The sequence below is a fragment of the Physella acuta genome, unplaced genomic scaffold (genome assembly GCF_028476545.2).
Source record: "Physella acuta isolate Inbredline_101_S28 unplaced genomic scaffold, ASM2847654v3 ptg000187l, whole genome shotgun sequence".
Lineage (NCBI taxonomy): Eukaryota > Metazoa > Mollusca > Gastropoda > Physidae > Physella > Physella acuta.
Genome location: NW_026731706.1, coordinates 984,032 through 999,404, shown reverse-complemented (window position 1 = coordinate 999,404; position 15,373 = coordinate 984,032). Strand labels below are relative to the sequence as shown.

The 15,373-nt window shown below is 33.7% G+C and overlaps 2 protein-coding genes across 2 annotated transcripts; both read right to left on the bottom strand.

Moving 5' to 3' along the window:
* Positions 1-4,877: 4,877 nt before the first annotated feature.
* On the bottom strand, positions 4,878-5,507 carry LOC131936810 (histidine-rich glycoprotein-like). The gene has a single exon (XM_059293888.1). It carries the CDS (start codon positions 5,505-5,507, stop codon positions 4,878-4,880), a length of 630 nt encoding a protein of 209 aa, XP_059149871.1.
* Positions 5,508-6,193: 686 nt separating this feature from the next.
* LOC131936809 (transcription initiation factor TFIID subunit 1-like) lies at positions 6,194-7,361 on the bottom strand. The gene is made up of 2 exons (XM_059293887.1): positions 7,200-7,361; positions 6,194-6,811 (listed from the first exon to the last, which is right to left on the bottom strand). Exons 1-2 carry the CDS (start codon positions 7,359-7,361, stop codon positions 6,194-6,196), a joined length of 780 nt encoding a protein of 259 aa, XP_059149870.1.
* Positions 7,362-15,373: the final 8,012 nt, after the last annotated feature.

Genomic DNA, 15,373 nt, shown 5'->3' with positions numbered 1-15,373 from the left:
TTTTTTGTTTTAGCCCGTTTTTCGTTTTTGCCAGTTTTTCGTTTTTTACCCGTTTTTCGTTTTTGCCTGTTTTTGTTTTTGCCGTTTTTTTGCCTGTGTTTGTGTACTCGCCTGATTGTGTTTGTGCACACCCGTGTTTGTGCTGTGCTTGCCCGTGTTTGTGCTGTGCTTGCCCGTGTTTGTGCTTGCCCGTGTTTGTGCTTGCCCGTGTTTGTGCTTGCCCGTGTTTGTGCTTGCCCGTGTTTGTGCTTGCCCGTGTTTGTGCTTGCCCGTGTTTGTGCTTGCCCGTGTTTGTGCTTGCCCGTGTTTGTGCTTGCCCGTGTTTGTTGGGTGACGTGATTCTCATCATGTTTTCAGTTGTTTCTTTTTGCATGTTTGTACTGTGGTTTCTTTTTGAAGTTCTTGTTGGTATTGGTTGTTATTGTTGCTTCTTTGTCTTAATGTTGAAGGCCCTCGTGAAAATGATCCACATAGACACATATATCAAATGCTTCATAAACTACCAAGTACACATCACATACACCCCAAGCCTTTACCCACAACCAGTTTTTTATGGAGATATCTGGAACCCCAGACATGAAGAGGATATGGAGGTGGATCCATATTGCTTGGATGTGGAGGTACCAATGGGCTGAATGTAAGGTAATGTAATGTGTCTTATAGTGTGTGGGCCTACTCATTTAAAAATAGTTAGCTTTTACAGCTCTGAGCTATGATAGATTAATTTACACGCATGTTAATGCGATATAATCTATGACAAAGTACACGATTCCAACACGGCTTTTAGTTTAGTTGACAATGACTTCAGTCCTAGTCAATTTATACTTTTATAAGCTTTAGTTTAAATAGCTCCAGCACACCTTTAAATGGGGGAAATATTCAGCCTTTCTTTTTGTATGCTGAGTGTCAGTTCAACCAATCACCAAACTGCTTTCAATGAGCTAATTGGCAAATTGCCCCTGTCAACCAATCACCAAACTGCTTTCAATGAGCGAATTGCCCCTGATAGATATTTATGTTCACAAATTTGATTTATTGTAGGGCCTAATCATGTACCTGTTTTATGACAATTTTTTCTTAAGCTCAGGTTTTTTAAATTATTGAAATAATAGATCTATAAAGTATGTATATTGTTGTAGGGCCTAATCATGCACCAGTTTTATGACAATATTTCTTAAGCTCAGATTTTTAAAAAAATTGAAATAATAGATCTATATAGTATGTATAAAAATACATAGTTGTGTGAATCTTTTACAGTTCTCAAACCTGTAGCATTGTGTTCACAATGTAATTTTTGTCATTGTATCAGCAGTTCTCAAACCTGTAGTATTGCATTTACAATCTAATCTTTGTCATTGTATCAGCAGTTCCCAAACCTGTAGTATTGTATTTTTTCTAAAAATAGAACAAGTATTGATAATTGTTCCAGCAAAATGTAATCTGGATTGTTTCCCCTTACCTGTCAGTTTTTAAAATTGCTAAGCGTGTGAGGCTACAATTTGTCATTTTTTCTTAAAATGTTTATGCAAGGTGGCCAACTTGCATTAACTTTTTAAAGATTATAGGCAAAGTTGTGTCTTTCATGTGAGAATGCAAGTTTAATTATAGATTTAAATTAGTTTCTCTTGATCTTCTAATCATGGTAGGGTGAAGGTTTAATGGTTGATATGCTATTGTCAAGTTTTGTCAGTTTCTCTTTCTTAACCATGGTAGAGTATGATCCACCACCTTTAATGAAAATTCTTTTAGTATAATCCACCAGCTGTAATAAACATTTCCATCTTGTGGAATATAATCCACCAGCCACTTTTCTGTCCTGGTCAATTCTCTGCTTGCAGAGTATGATCCAACATCTATATTCAACATTCTCTCCTTGCGGAGTATGATCCAACATCTATATTCAACATTCTCTCCTTGTGGAGTATGATCCAACAGCTATATTCAACATTCTCTCCTTGTGGAGTATGATCCAACAGCTATATTCAACATTCTCTCCTTGCGGAGTATGATCCAAAAGCTATATTCAACATTCTCTCCTTGCAGAGTATGATCCAACAGCTATATTCAACATTCTCTCCTTGCTGAGTATGATCCAACAGCTATATTCAACATTCTCTCCTTGCTGAGTATGATCCAACAGCTATATTCAACACTCTCTCTTTGTGGAGTATGATCCAACAGCTATATTTCTCTCCTGGCCAATTCTCTCCAGCAGGCCCCACTTATGACCAAACTTTATGAGCTGTATTTTCTTTTCATTTATTTCTTTATTACAAAACTATCATGGATTTGCTTTCTAGCATTTACATCTGCTTGCTACTTCTCCAATTCAATTATTCACTACCTTTTATCCTACAGCAACCTCTGTAATGTGAAACCATTTTGTCCAACACTTTTTTAAACACTTGGATTGCAAAGAGCATTTTCATCTTGCAAAATAACTTACCCAATTGTCTTTCCTTTGTCTAGTGCAGCACTAAAAAAATACTAAAACCATTACTTAGGGTGGCAGAATTTTATTTTAGTATTATCTGTTGTGCATTTTCTTTAAGAATGTGCATTATATTTTTCTTAACAATCATGTAAAGAATATGCAAATAAATATGTCAGAATCAGTAAAAAGTTTTCTCGATGTCAGGGTGACTATCACATTCTGTACCCAGACAGTGTATTACATTCTGCAATTAAATAGTCAGAGCTATCACATTCTGTTATCAGGCTGATAGATTGACCTTAGATTAATAATACTTTCATTGGTTAAGCTTTTCATTGGAACCCTGGAGAAAACATCACCTTGCAATGGTCAGTATTTGATAACTCTAGACTACATTCTGATTGCAATAGTCAGGCTAGTCTACAACAAGGGTTAAGAAAATTTAAAATGCTGCATATTTCAACATAACAGATAATATTAAAAATAACTTTTCTAGCCATTATTTTATTCATGCTTTAACTCCCAGTTAAAGTAGCTTCTAACAAAATCTACCCTTCAATGATTCCCTTCCATCTTTGGATAAACATTCGCAACAACTGTAAGGGAGCACACAAGTGCCATAACTCATTTGATGGAATCTCAGTCCAATTTTCTTTATTCTTCTATGATTCTCCACTTCTTATTTTTGGTACTAATTCTAACTTGAAATTTTTTTTAAATCTTGCTTAGCTGATTCTTGTTTTACAACTGCTCCTTTATTTGAAATTTTTAAAATCTTGCTATGTTGATTCTTGTTTTTCAACTGCTCCTTTATTTGCCATGTTATTTTGCACATCTAAGAATGCATTCGTATTTCAGTAATCAAACACTGGATTTCTTTTTCTTGTTGACAACTATCCTACATAAAATTGTCTGCCATATATCTGTTAATCTTTAATATCATTATCATTTTTGTAGCAAAATGTATGTTTTTGTACAATTTCTTGAAATTTTTCCTTGTACAAGATTTTTTAAGTTCCTGTATACTAATTACTATACCCTTAAGTTGGTGGCCTGGTGGAATAACCAGTACTGTCCTGGCTGTTAAGCACATAGTGAAGTGCTAATATCGTTTAGATACTAACTTCAATTGTTATAAAACTTTAAGATCAATATAGTTCTAGGAATACCAATGTACTTAATGTCAGTCAATAATGAATGAAATATATTTATTTAAGTAATTTCCATAACTTAAGCCCCGTAGTTTCCCCTTGGTGTTGTTGGAGCTTCCTTTAAAAGTTTTTGACTTTTTTTGTTGGGTTTGAAGTTTACTTTGTGTTTGCTTGGTGATTTGTTTCACACTCTCTTCTAACATTTGGAGGGTAGTTAATGTCTTTGGTGTGTCTTAATTAATTGGAAACTTAGTAGTCTCTCCATGACAGATTAACTTGTTTGTGTCTGGTTTTTGAATGCAGTACATTTATCTGAGGTTGAAAAAGAATCACTGAATCAGTGGTAGAGACCTCTGTCCACTATTTGAGTGGAGGTGTTGAGTGTTTATGAAATGGGGCACTGAGATGCAAACACCTTCATCATATAAGTTAGAATTCTCTGCAACTGATTCAGTTCTGCCCTCAACTATAGATCCTTGTGTTGCTTGCAAGGATCACACAGGGACAGTTACTGAAGTTGTGGAGCATGCGGTGGGCTAAATAGTATGAGAAAACACATTTCATTAACTCTTAATTACCAATTTGGTTGATGCATAAGAAAAATATTTTCTAAATTTCCTAATGTCAGTTAAAAGAAATGTTAAGTAGGACCTCCCCCCATGTAAAAATATATTCTGATCAAAGTCATTAGGAGTCTAAAGCTTAGAAATCTCAGAAATTTTGATTTGCATTTTAGATAAGTGTTTTAAAAAATGAAAAGTAAACAGTAGAAATTTTCATGTGGAAAAATGATTTATTTTGATAGGTTTAAATAAAATTTAATTTTATAGTATTGGGATATGCTTCAAAATGTTACTTATTTGAAAAAAAGTTTTTTGAAAATTAATAGTAGGCCTACACACTGTTGACATGTACATTACATTACTAACATCCAGCTCCATTTGAACTTCTGCCTCCAAGTGTATGGGCAGCTTCATGCCTCTTCTGTTTCCATAAAAAACTGGTTGCAGGGTCAACTGAACTAATTTTCAAGAGGGCTGTTCATTGTGCTGTTTTTTGTTTTTGTTTTTTTTGTGTTAATTATCATGTTTATTCTATTATTTTTAGTGTTTATTTTTTTCTTTTTTAAAAACTTTCCATCTTTTTTTTTAATATTCAAATTTTATATATTTTATTTTACTATGATTCTAAATTATTTAAACTTTTTTTTTTAAATAACTATTTTATAACTTAAAAGGTGTGTTGTGCCTTGTGTGTGCTGTGCCTTGTGTGTGTTGTGCCTTGTGCTGTGCCTAGTGTGTGTTGTGCCTTGTGCTGTGCCTTGTGTGTGCTGTGCCTTGTGCTGTGCCTAGTGTGTGCTGTGCCTTGTGCTGTGCCTTGTGCTGTGCCTTGTGCTGTGCCTTGTGCTGTACCTTGTGCTGTACCTTGTGATGTGCTGACCCTTGTGATGTGCTGTGCCTTGTACTGTGCTGTGCCTTGTACTGTGCCCTGTGCTGTGCCGTGTGCTGTGCCATGTGCTGTGCTGTGCCTTGTGATGTGCTGACCCTTGTGCTGTGCTGTGCCTTGTGATGTGCTGTGCCTTGTGATGTGCTGTGCCTTGTGATGTGCTGTGCCTTGTGATGTGCTGTGCCTTGTGATGTGCTGTGCCTTTTGATGTACTGTGCCTTGTGATGTGCTGTGCCTTGTGATGTGCTGTGCCTTGTGATGTGCTGTGCCTTGTGATGTGCTGTGCCTTGTGATGGGCTGTGCCTTGTGATGTGCTGTGCCTTGTGATGTGCTGTGCCTTGTGATGTACTGTGCCTTTTGATGTACTGTGCCTTATGATGTGCTGAACCTTGTGGCATGCTGTGGCATGAACTGTGTCTGGAATATGCTGTGCACTGCGCCTTGTGCCACACTCTGTGGCTTGCATGTGCTGACATGTTAAGAAAACCCTTGTACATAAAATCTCTACCTCATTTTACTAACCATGTTGACAAAATTTGATACTATTTCAACCATCATTAATTTCTGATGTTACAAGTCCATGTACATAAATTGAATCGTTTTCAAACTTTGTACTCTATTTTGCCAAGTTTATTATTCTCTATCCATTTTCTTTTTCATGAAAAATTGCAGTTAATTTATTCTTCAAAGTAATCAATTCTTTGTGATGTTGTGAAAACATAATTTTTTTCTAATTTCACAAGTTCTTGTACAAAAAGTTTTTTCACAATTCAATGTCATATTGAGAAAACATCATTTTTTTTGTTAAGTTCTTGTACAAAATCTTTTTTCAAACTTTGTATTCTGAGATCTTTTTCATAAAAAAACAACAAAAGAACAAAACAAAGAAACAAAAAAAAATTGCTGTTAATGTATTCTTTAATAAAGTAATAATTTATTTAACAAAGAAATTAATTCATTGTGATGTTGTGAAAACATCAATTTTTTTCTCATGTTGACAAATTCTTGTACAAAATGTTTTTTTCAAACTTTGTACTCTATTTTGCCAAGTTCTTTTATTCTCTATTCAGTATACCTAAAAAAAAATGCTATTATTTTATTCTTCAACAAAGTAAACAATTCTTAGTGAAGTTGAGAAAACATCATTTGTTTCTAATGCTGTTCAAAGTTTGTACTCCATTTTGCCAAATTCTTTCTTGTGCTGTGTCTTGTCTGTGCTGTGTCTTGTCTGTGCTGTGTCTTGTCTGTGCTGTATCTTGTCTGTGCTGTGTCTTGTCTGTGCTGTGTCTTGTCTGTGTTGTGCTGTGTCTTGTCTGTGTTGTGTCTTGTCTGTGTTGTGTCTTGTCTGTGCTGTGTTGTGTCTTGTCTGTGTTGTGTCTTGTCTGTGCTGTGTCTTGTCTGTGCTGTGTCTTGTCTGTGCTGTGTCTTGTCTGTGCTGTGTCTTGTCTGTGCTGTGTCTTGTCTGTGCTGTGTCTTGTCTGTGCTGTGTCTTGTCTGTGCTGTGTCTTGTCTGTGCTGTGTCTTGTCTGTGCTGTGTCTTGTCTGTGCTGTGTCTTGTCTGTGCTGTGTCTTGTCTGTGCTGTGTCTTGTCTGTGCTGTGTCTTGTCTGTGCTGTGTTGTGTCTTGTCTGTGCTGTGTTGTGTCTTGTCTGTGCTGTGTTGTGTCTTGTCTGTGCTGTGTCTTGTCTGTGGTGTGTCTTGTCTGTGGTGTGTCTTGTATGTGCTGTGTCTTGTCTGTGCTGTGTCTTGTCTGTGGTGTGTCTTGTCTGTGCTGTGGTCAACTGAACTCGTTTTCAAGAGGGCTGTTCATTGTGCTGTTTTTTTGTTAATGATTATTTATTTTTTAAATTGATTTCTTTCTTTTAAAAATCTTTTTCCAGATCTTGTTTTTTTAATATTCAAATTTTATGTATTTAATAATTAATTAATAATTTAATAAATTATTGTATCATTTTTTAAATATTTTTTTAATAACTATTTTATAACTTAAAGGGTTACATATTTTTTCCTTAGTTTTTTTTTGACCTTATTTTTTCTAATTTTTTTTGGTCATTTTTTTTTTAATTTGCAAATTTTATACCTTATTTTAAAATTATTTAAACATTCTTTTTTAAACATTCTTTTAATTGTGCTGTGTCTTGTGTGTGCTGTGGCTTGTGTATGCTGTGCCTTGTGCCTTGTGTGGGCTGTGCCTTGTGCCTTGTGCATGTGCCGTGGCTTGTGCCTTGTGCGTGTGCTGTGGCTTGTGCCTTGTGCGTGTGCCTTTTGTCTTATGCATGTGCTGTTGTGGCTTGTGCATGTGCTATGGCTTGTGCATGTGCTGTGCGCCATAGCTTGCACAGTGCACTGTGGCTAATGTGTGCTGTCATGTTGAGAAAACTCTTGTAAATAAATTCTCTACCTCATTTTACTAGTCATGTTAATGAAATCTGATACGATGTCAACCATCATTTCTTTCTGATGTTGACAAGTCGATGTACATAAATTGATTTGTTTTTCAAAATGTGTACGCTATTTCTTTATAGTAAAGTTCTTTATTCTCTATTCATTTTTTACCATACAAAAAAAATTGCTGTTAATTGTATTCTTCAACAAAGTAAACAATTCTTTGTGATGTTGAGAAAACATCATGTTTTTCTAATTTTAAAAGTTCTTGTACAAAAAGTTTTTTCAAACTTTGTACTCAATTTTGCCAAGTTCTTTCTCTATTCATTTTTTTCTATATATAAAAAAAACAAACAAAAAAATTGCTGTTAATTGTATTCTTTAACAAAGTAAACAACTCTTTGTGATGTTAAGAAAGCATCATTTATTTTTCTCATGTTAAGTTCTTGTAAAAAAATAATTTTTTTAATTTCAAAATTTGTACTCTATTTTGCCAAGTTCTATATTCTCTTTCCTTTTTTTAATATTAAAAAAATAATTGCAGTTAATTTTATTCTTAACCTACATTTCTTCTCTGTTTGCTCAATTTTAGTTTATTATGTTAAAGATAACAATTCTTTGCTTTGTCATGTTGAGAAAACTCTTCTACATAAATTCTCTACCTCATTTTAATAGTCATGTCGACAAACATCATTGTGTACATTGTTTACCACATTCTTTGTATGGTGACACAAACTCTTATATATGTATGTCAAATTGACAAGTTCATGTACATTCAGTCTACGATAATTAATCATGTTGACACATCTGTTAATAAGTTGTTTGCCATTATTTCTCTGTATGGTGACACACTTGTACATACATTGTCTACCAAAGTGTATTTGTATGATTAAACATTCATATTTTACCTTAATGTTTTAGATGTGTTGAAACACATTTGTACATACTGTACAAATAAATTATGGTAGACAATGTGACACTCACAGGTACATTTATTGCCTACCATAATTTCTTTGTATGGTGTTAGCACTCGTACATGCATTGTCTACCATAATTTTTTTATATGTTGACACACAGATGTACATACATTGTTTATCATAATTTCTTTGTATTGTCACACACTTATACATACATTGTCTACCATTATTTTTTATGGTGACACACTTGTACATACATTGCTAAGGGGTTGTCCATAAATTACGTCACACTCGTAGGGGGGAGGGGGGGGGTCCATAATTTTGTGACAGTGTGTGATGAGGAGGAGGTTCAGATGGTGCAACATCACATTTTTGCATTATAAAAAAGCAAAGCTAGAAAACTAATTTTAGACATTTTTCATTTTAGAAAGCTGGTTTAATAAATTGTAATAGGAATTGATTAAAATATTCTATTTTCATTTCACAAAGATCAGACAAGATTTTGGAAAAATATCGATGTTTTAAACTGCAATTTTGAGGGGGTTGTAGGCTGAGGTGTGATGTCATTTGGGGGGGGGGGGGGAGGGTCTGGCTTTTTGTGACAATGTGTGATGGAGGGGAGTGGGAGGTAAAAATCGTCAAAAAAAGCGTGACGTCATTTATGGATGACCCCTAACCATAATTACTTAATCATGTTGACACATGTACATACACTGTTGACCATTATTTCTATTTATAGTGGCAAATTGTACATACATTGTGACACACATCTGTACATTTATTGTCTTCCATTATTTCTTTTTATGGTGATACATTTGTACATATATAATATAATTTGTGTGTCATATTGACACACATTTGTACATATATATTTTGTATCATTTCTTTGTATAGGGACACACTTGTACATACATTGTCTACCACAGTGTTTCTTCCAGACTTTTTTCTCTGGGGGGGGGGGGGGGCACTTGACATTTTTCGGGGGGGGGGGGGTGGAGACTTTCTTTGGGAGGGGGGGCAGACACTGTTAAAAGTATATATTTTCTGTATAAATTATATAAATTTCATTCCTTTCGGGGGGGGGGGGGGGGGTAGAATTTTTCTGGGGGGGGGGGGGGGGGGGGCTTTGTCCCCCCCAAAGAGATACCTGGAAGAAACTCTGGTCTACCATAATGTCTTTGTATGTTGACATACTTGCACAAACATTGTCTACCATAATTTTGTCCTATGGACATGGGTACATACATTGTATGTTACACTTTTGTCCATTCATATTCAACCATATTGTTTTTGTCATGATGATACACATTTGAACGTGCATTGTCTACCATAATTTCTTTGTATGGGGACACATGTGAACATTTATTGTCTGCCAGAATCTCCTTTAATGATGACACCCACTTGTACATACATTTCCTACTGTGATTTATTTATATGGTGACACGCATGTACATTCATTGTGACACACATCTACATTTATTGTCTTCCATCATTTCTATGTGTTTTGACTCACTTATGCATACATTGTCTACCATAATGTCTTTATCATGTTGACAGACATCTGTACGTAATTTTTTTTTTTTTTATGGTGACACATACTTGTACTTACATTGCCAACCGTAATTTCTTAATCATGTACATTTATTGTCTACCACAATTTTTTTTGTATGGTGACACACACTTGGACATACATTCTCGACCATTATTTCTTTTTATGGTTTTGAGTTTGGTGATAAATTTAAAAACAACATGAAGTAATTTGAGAGAATCAAGAGAATAGCATCTTAACCTTTTTCTGATATTGAAAAGAGATGACTTCTTCTGGACAGCTCTATGAGTAAACAGAAAAATGCACAAATTAATTAATATTAATTATACTAGTACACTTTAATTTTGTTATATATAGTCGAAAAGTGTTTTATTATGCTGTAATGTACCTGTGGTCATTCTTTGTTTATGTCGAGACATGCTTGATTTGAGAACTTTTATGTAGTTTTCCGTTGTGCAGTTTTCTGGTCACCAAAATAGGCTTACACAAACTTTTTTCTATATGAATCTCTAATATTTAAAAAAAACAGTATACAATAAAGTTCAGGGGAGATCACTCATGCTTTAGTTAAAAACCTTAGTTTTTAATTATAACTTATAAATATTATACTATTTTTCAATATAATATTTTTTCTCTATTAGATGTTTTCAAACTAAAACCTAAAAAATAATTTTTATTTTGCTTAGTTTTTCAAATATAAACTGTAAATATTTTAAACTTTTTAAAATTATTTTAAAAGTATGTAAAAGTGAAAAACAAAGCTTGGGAAAATATAATTCAATATATGAAATTAATTTAAGATAGTTTTTTAGTTATAGTTAAAATGTATTTAGTTATTAGATACATTTTCAGTTATTACTTGTAATTATTGCACTACTACTGTGATTGATGAATTATTTTTTTAGTTTATTTTTTTGCTCTGTTTTCTATATTTGAAAACTGCATAACAAAAATATATTCACGCAAAATGTATTTTTTAGATTTTAGTTTTCTATTTTTGCTTTTCAAGGTTTGTTTGCTTGTTATTTACGATTTTTACTTTATTAAAATGAAATTACTTATAAAACTTGATACATTTTTTTTCTAGGTTTACTTTGTGTACAAGTTTTGATTTTATAACAATTTTCTTTTTCTTTTTTTCCAGGTTTCGTTTTGTTGTTTGATTTTGTACATCATTAATTAGGCTACTTATAAAAATGATTCAAAATTGTTTCTATATTTGAGTTTTTCTTTTATTAATTATAAAATGCTGTCTGTTTGTTACCTTATAATGCTGACACATCAGTTACTCTTTACTAGCACATCAAAGTAGCTCATGTATCTCAGTTCTTTTTGAAAATCTTTTTTAGAACTATCACCTAAAAATCACAAAAACCCAATGACACCCCTAAAATGAAAACATTTATTTGCGACATTTTACATTACAATAAAAAATTAACAGTAATTGTTCACTGCAGCAAGTGATCTCAGCTTATTTCTGTCACATCAAACCTCTGAATGATTTTATCAACTCTCAACCCCCCCCCCCCCTCCCAACACACTTTCTATTGAGATAAGTTCTCTTGGACATAGTAAACTAAACAGTATCTTAATTTGTTTAGCTTAATTAAGTAGATATGTGTAGCATCGAGCAAAAAGTCATATACAATAGCACTCTTCCAAAAGGGGAGGGGAGGAGACATAAGAATTTTGTCCAGGAGGGGGTAAGGAGCTGTGGTAATGCCAAGCCCTACCACTCCATATGCCTGAAAGAGACACTGCATGACAAGCACACAAGATTCCACCATAACAAAGATAATGCACTACTTTATAGAAAGATTCTCTGCAAAAGTGTCTGTCACCCATACAGGGGATATCTGTCTCACTCCTCCTTTATGACTTCACTCTTGAATTATCCAAAACATTTGGACAGGATCTCCCAATTGTCAGGCCCCATTACATCCCTATTCAACTTGCTAAACAAAATGTCAACAATGTCGCCAAAAAGACTGCAGATTGCTAACAGTCATGATTTACACATTAAACATATATAGTTTTCTTATATTAGGTAGTCCAAACTGGCGAAAAAGTGCGTTTTAGGGTCATTTTTTGCGGTTTTCAAAAAAAAAATTTCACTACTTCTAGTTGTCCTATAAGAATAAAAATTATATGTCAATAAAGTTTAAGTCTTTATCTGTCGTAATCTGGTATTTTTATATCTATAACACATGTCTGAATGTGTTTTATATTTGTTTGAAAAGTATCAGTTACGTCAACAAATTTCACCGTTTTGCGTGTACCGATCGACCCCACACTGTTTTATTTGGTCGCGGCTTCGCGACGAAGCATCGTAGAAGCATAATCTTAATGTCATTTTAAAGATCGAATTCTAGGCTATCGTTTGGTTATAAATTGAAAAAATAACTTGTTTATTTCATTTAAAAAATACAGATTTTAAACTTTAAATGACGATATATACACGGAAACAAACTAATTCTGTTTCAATTTTTACACCGATGTAAAGTTCAGTTTTATAACTACTTTGTGTTGTAAATTCAAGTATTTCTGATTTACGGTCGCGAAGCCGTACCCCCAATAAACATATAACCCTCGAGTCGACTTTCAGCCCCGAGTAAGTTGCTCGCCGAACGGTTTTAAAGGTTGACGACCGATGATGCTAAACGGATTTTACCCTTGCTAGAGCCTTCAAACAAGTTGTAAGTATCATTTTTAAAGTTTCATTTCCATTTTAATAAATGAATTTTAAGTTTGAATGTCAGTTTGGTTTAATTAGTACACGTTATTAACCCTTTGAGCCCGCCAGGCCGATAAACCGGCTTCAACATTAGGCATATATGTCCGAAAAGCCGGTTTTCCGGCCCGATGATCTAGCGTCATATTCCTATCGGCTGGTATACCGTCTAATTAAATATAATTAGCGGAAGACTGACTAAAACTGCGCATATGTCTTTTGAGTGCGGGATTATGATTTTAAAATTTTTTTAGGCAAAGTGAAAGTGAAAGTGTTTACATTTCGTAGCAATGCCGTCGAAACGAAAAGCTGAGCCACAGTCGTCGACTTCATCACATAAAGTTGGTGCAAAAGATGAAGCAAAAGACCGAATTATCAACAAAAGAAGTAGAATGACTGCATCTCAGGCAATACAACTAATTATTGATTCTGATGAAGAAGATAATATTCCTGGTCTATATTGTGATGATAGTGACGTTGAATTTGAGACTGAACACAGTGACATTGAAATTGACAGTGACAATGAAACTGTTCAAGTACGTTCTGATGCACGTGGTGTCAAGGACAAAGACTTGCCGAAACGAAAAAAAAATGTTTACTGGTGCAAAACATGCGAATTTTTTCTTTGCATCGGGTCCGGCAGTTATAACTGTTTTGAAAGTTATCATACAAAAGTGGACTTCTGGCGATGAACTAGTATGGCCAGGTATCAATAATAACAAAACAATTACTAAATGTAAATTGGTTTCTTCTATGTTCTATCAAAACAATAATTATGTGTTCGTTTTATATACATTGTTCTGTTCAAACATTGTAAAGAAAATAAAGAATTTCAGAATCATACTGCATTGTTGTTTGATCCTGAGTCTGGATACCAAATTTGGCTTGATTATCTCAAACGGTTCAAAAGTTATAGGCAAAGTTAGAAGCAGATAAGGGAAAATCGGTTTGGGCCTGGGAGCTCAGGAAATGGGAGAAATTAGGTCAGGGAAGCCAGGGCTCAAAGGGTTAATGTAAATTTGAACGCTTCAAGTCCACGGTTTTAGCGTGTGAACTACGCTTGTACACAGGGTGTGTTTAGACGTGAAGCTATTTAATTCAGGACATTCTAGGGACTTAAAATATGGATGCACTTAACTATTAGATGCTAGTGTTTACTAATTCTTTAAAATCTATTGACTGGGATCAATGATAGGGTCGTATTACTACAGTTTATCTGGACTATCACGTCAAAATTATGAATCGACAAATTCAAAATGGCCACCAGACTATCCTGGTTACTATGTGGACGAACTCAATTATTTACAGGGAACGAAGGTTAAATATTTATAAAATATTAATGAAACACAAAAGAAAAGTATAATTATAATAACTATACATTTTTATCGATTTATTTAAAACAAAAGACACTAAATTTTAAGGACTAATGTGATTATTTTTTTTTATTTTCTGTTGTGTGCTCTGATTCTGATTCCCCTGCTAAATAATGTGAAATGGTCTGCGCCAGTCTCCGTAATAAAATGTACCAGATCAATTTTTAGATGGTGGTGCAATTTATTAAGATTCTACATGTTGTGACTTAGTTTTAAATGTTATATTAGTTGTAAGTGTAAGTAGTACTAGTAGTATTTCTCATTATTTATTTATTTTATATGCATATAATAGTAACAATGAAGGACAGTTAAGTTGTCCTATAGGATGTTGAGAACCACAGTATGGCATCTTCATTATTGGATATCTCAACCAGTGTGGCACAAGCAACGAATATTTCAAATTTCATTCAGTAGAATTACTCTTAAAAATATATATAAAGTATAAATTACTTTTAACAAAAAGGTGTTTTCAGGCTTTTTCATATGTTTCCAGTTATAGTCATAGGACAAATAGTAGGCCTACACAATAGGCTGGTAGTAAATTTAATTCTATTTTATTAATCACTAAATCAATTGTTTATTCCATAGCTGGAGACGTTTACAGTGGCCTATCCAGAACTTTCCTTACAAGGGAAGGGAAGAAGGCCAAGACCCCACTCCCCCCTACAATTCCCAAAACATATTACTTACTCTTGATGCTCCACAAGATCAAGGTTGAGGGAAACAAGACGTACAAAGATGTGGAGTTGTAGTTTTAAAAACTGTTCCCCCAAAGCAGTTATCAACCGTATAGGTTTGAAAAGAAACCAAAGCATGTGGCATCAACTGCTGCATCACTTGTAGGCATCACGTCTTTATTAAACTACATTACATTACATTTACTCTACTAAATTTTGATTCTGTTTCTCCTGCACTAGATAACTGTGGTATTTTTTAAAATAATATTTTAACTCATGTGATTTTTGAAAATAATTAACACATTTTTCCACGTTGATGTTACCAACACAATAGTTTTAGAGTTATTCCAAAGCAAAAAAAAAAAAATTGAATTTTTTTTTTTTTAATGAAAATAAAAGTGACCAAAACGCATTTTTGTCATTTTCAATTATTTTTTTACCTTAGAAAGACTCATTTTAGATGACTGAAAAAAATTGGGCATATATATTACAAACTTTGCAGCAACTTTACCAATTTCTACACTTCTATGTTATTTAGTTTAAAAAATATGGGTTCTCAAAAATGGCACTTTTTGAAAATCAGTTTTTTACCAAATTTTGCTTTTTTAAAAATCGCATAACTTTTTTATTTATTGAGATATTTTTATAAAATTTGTGGCATAGACCTTACAATTAAAAGTTCTTTCATGACATACTCACTCCAGAAGTCTG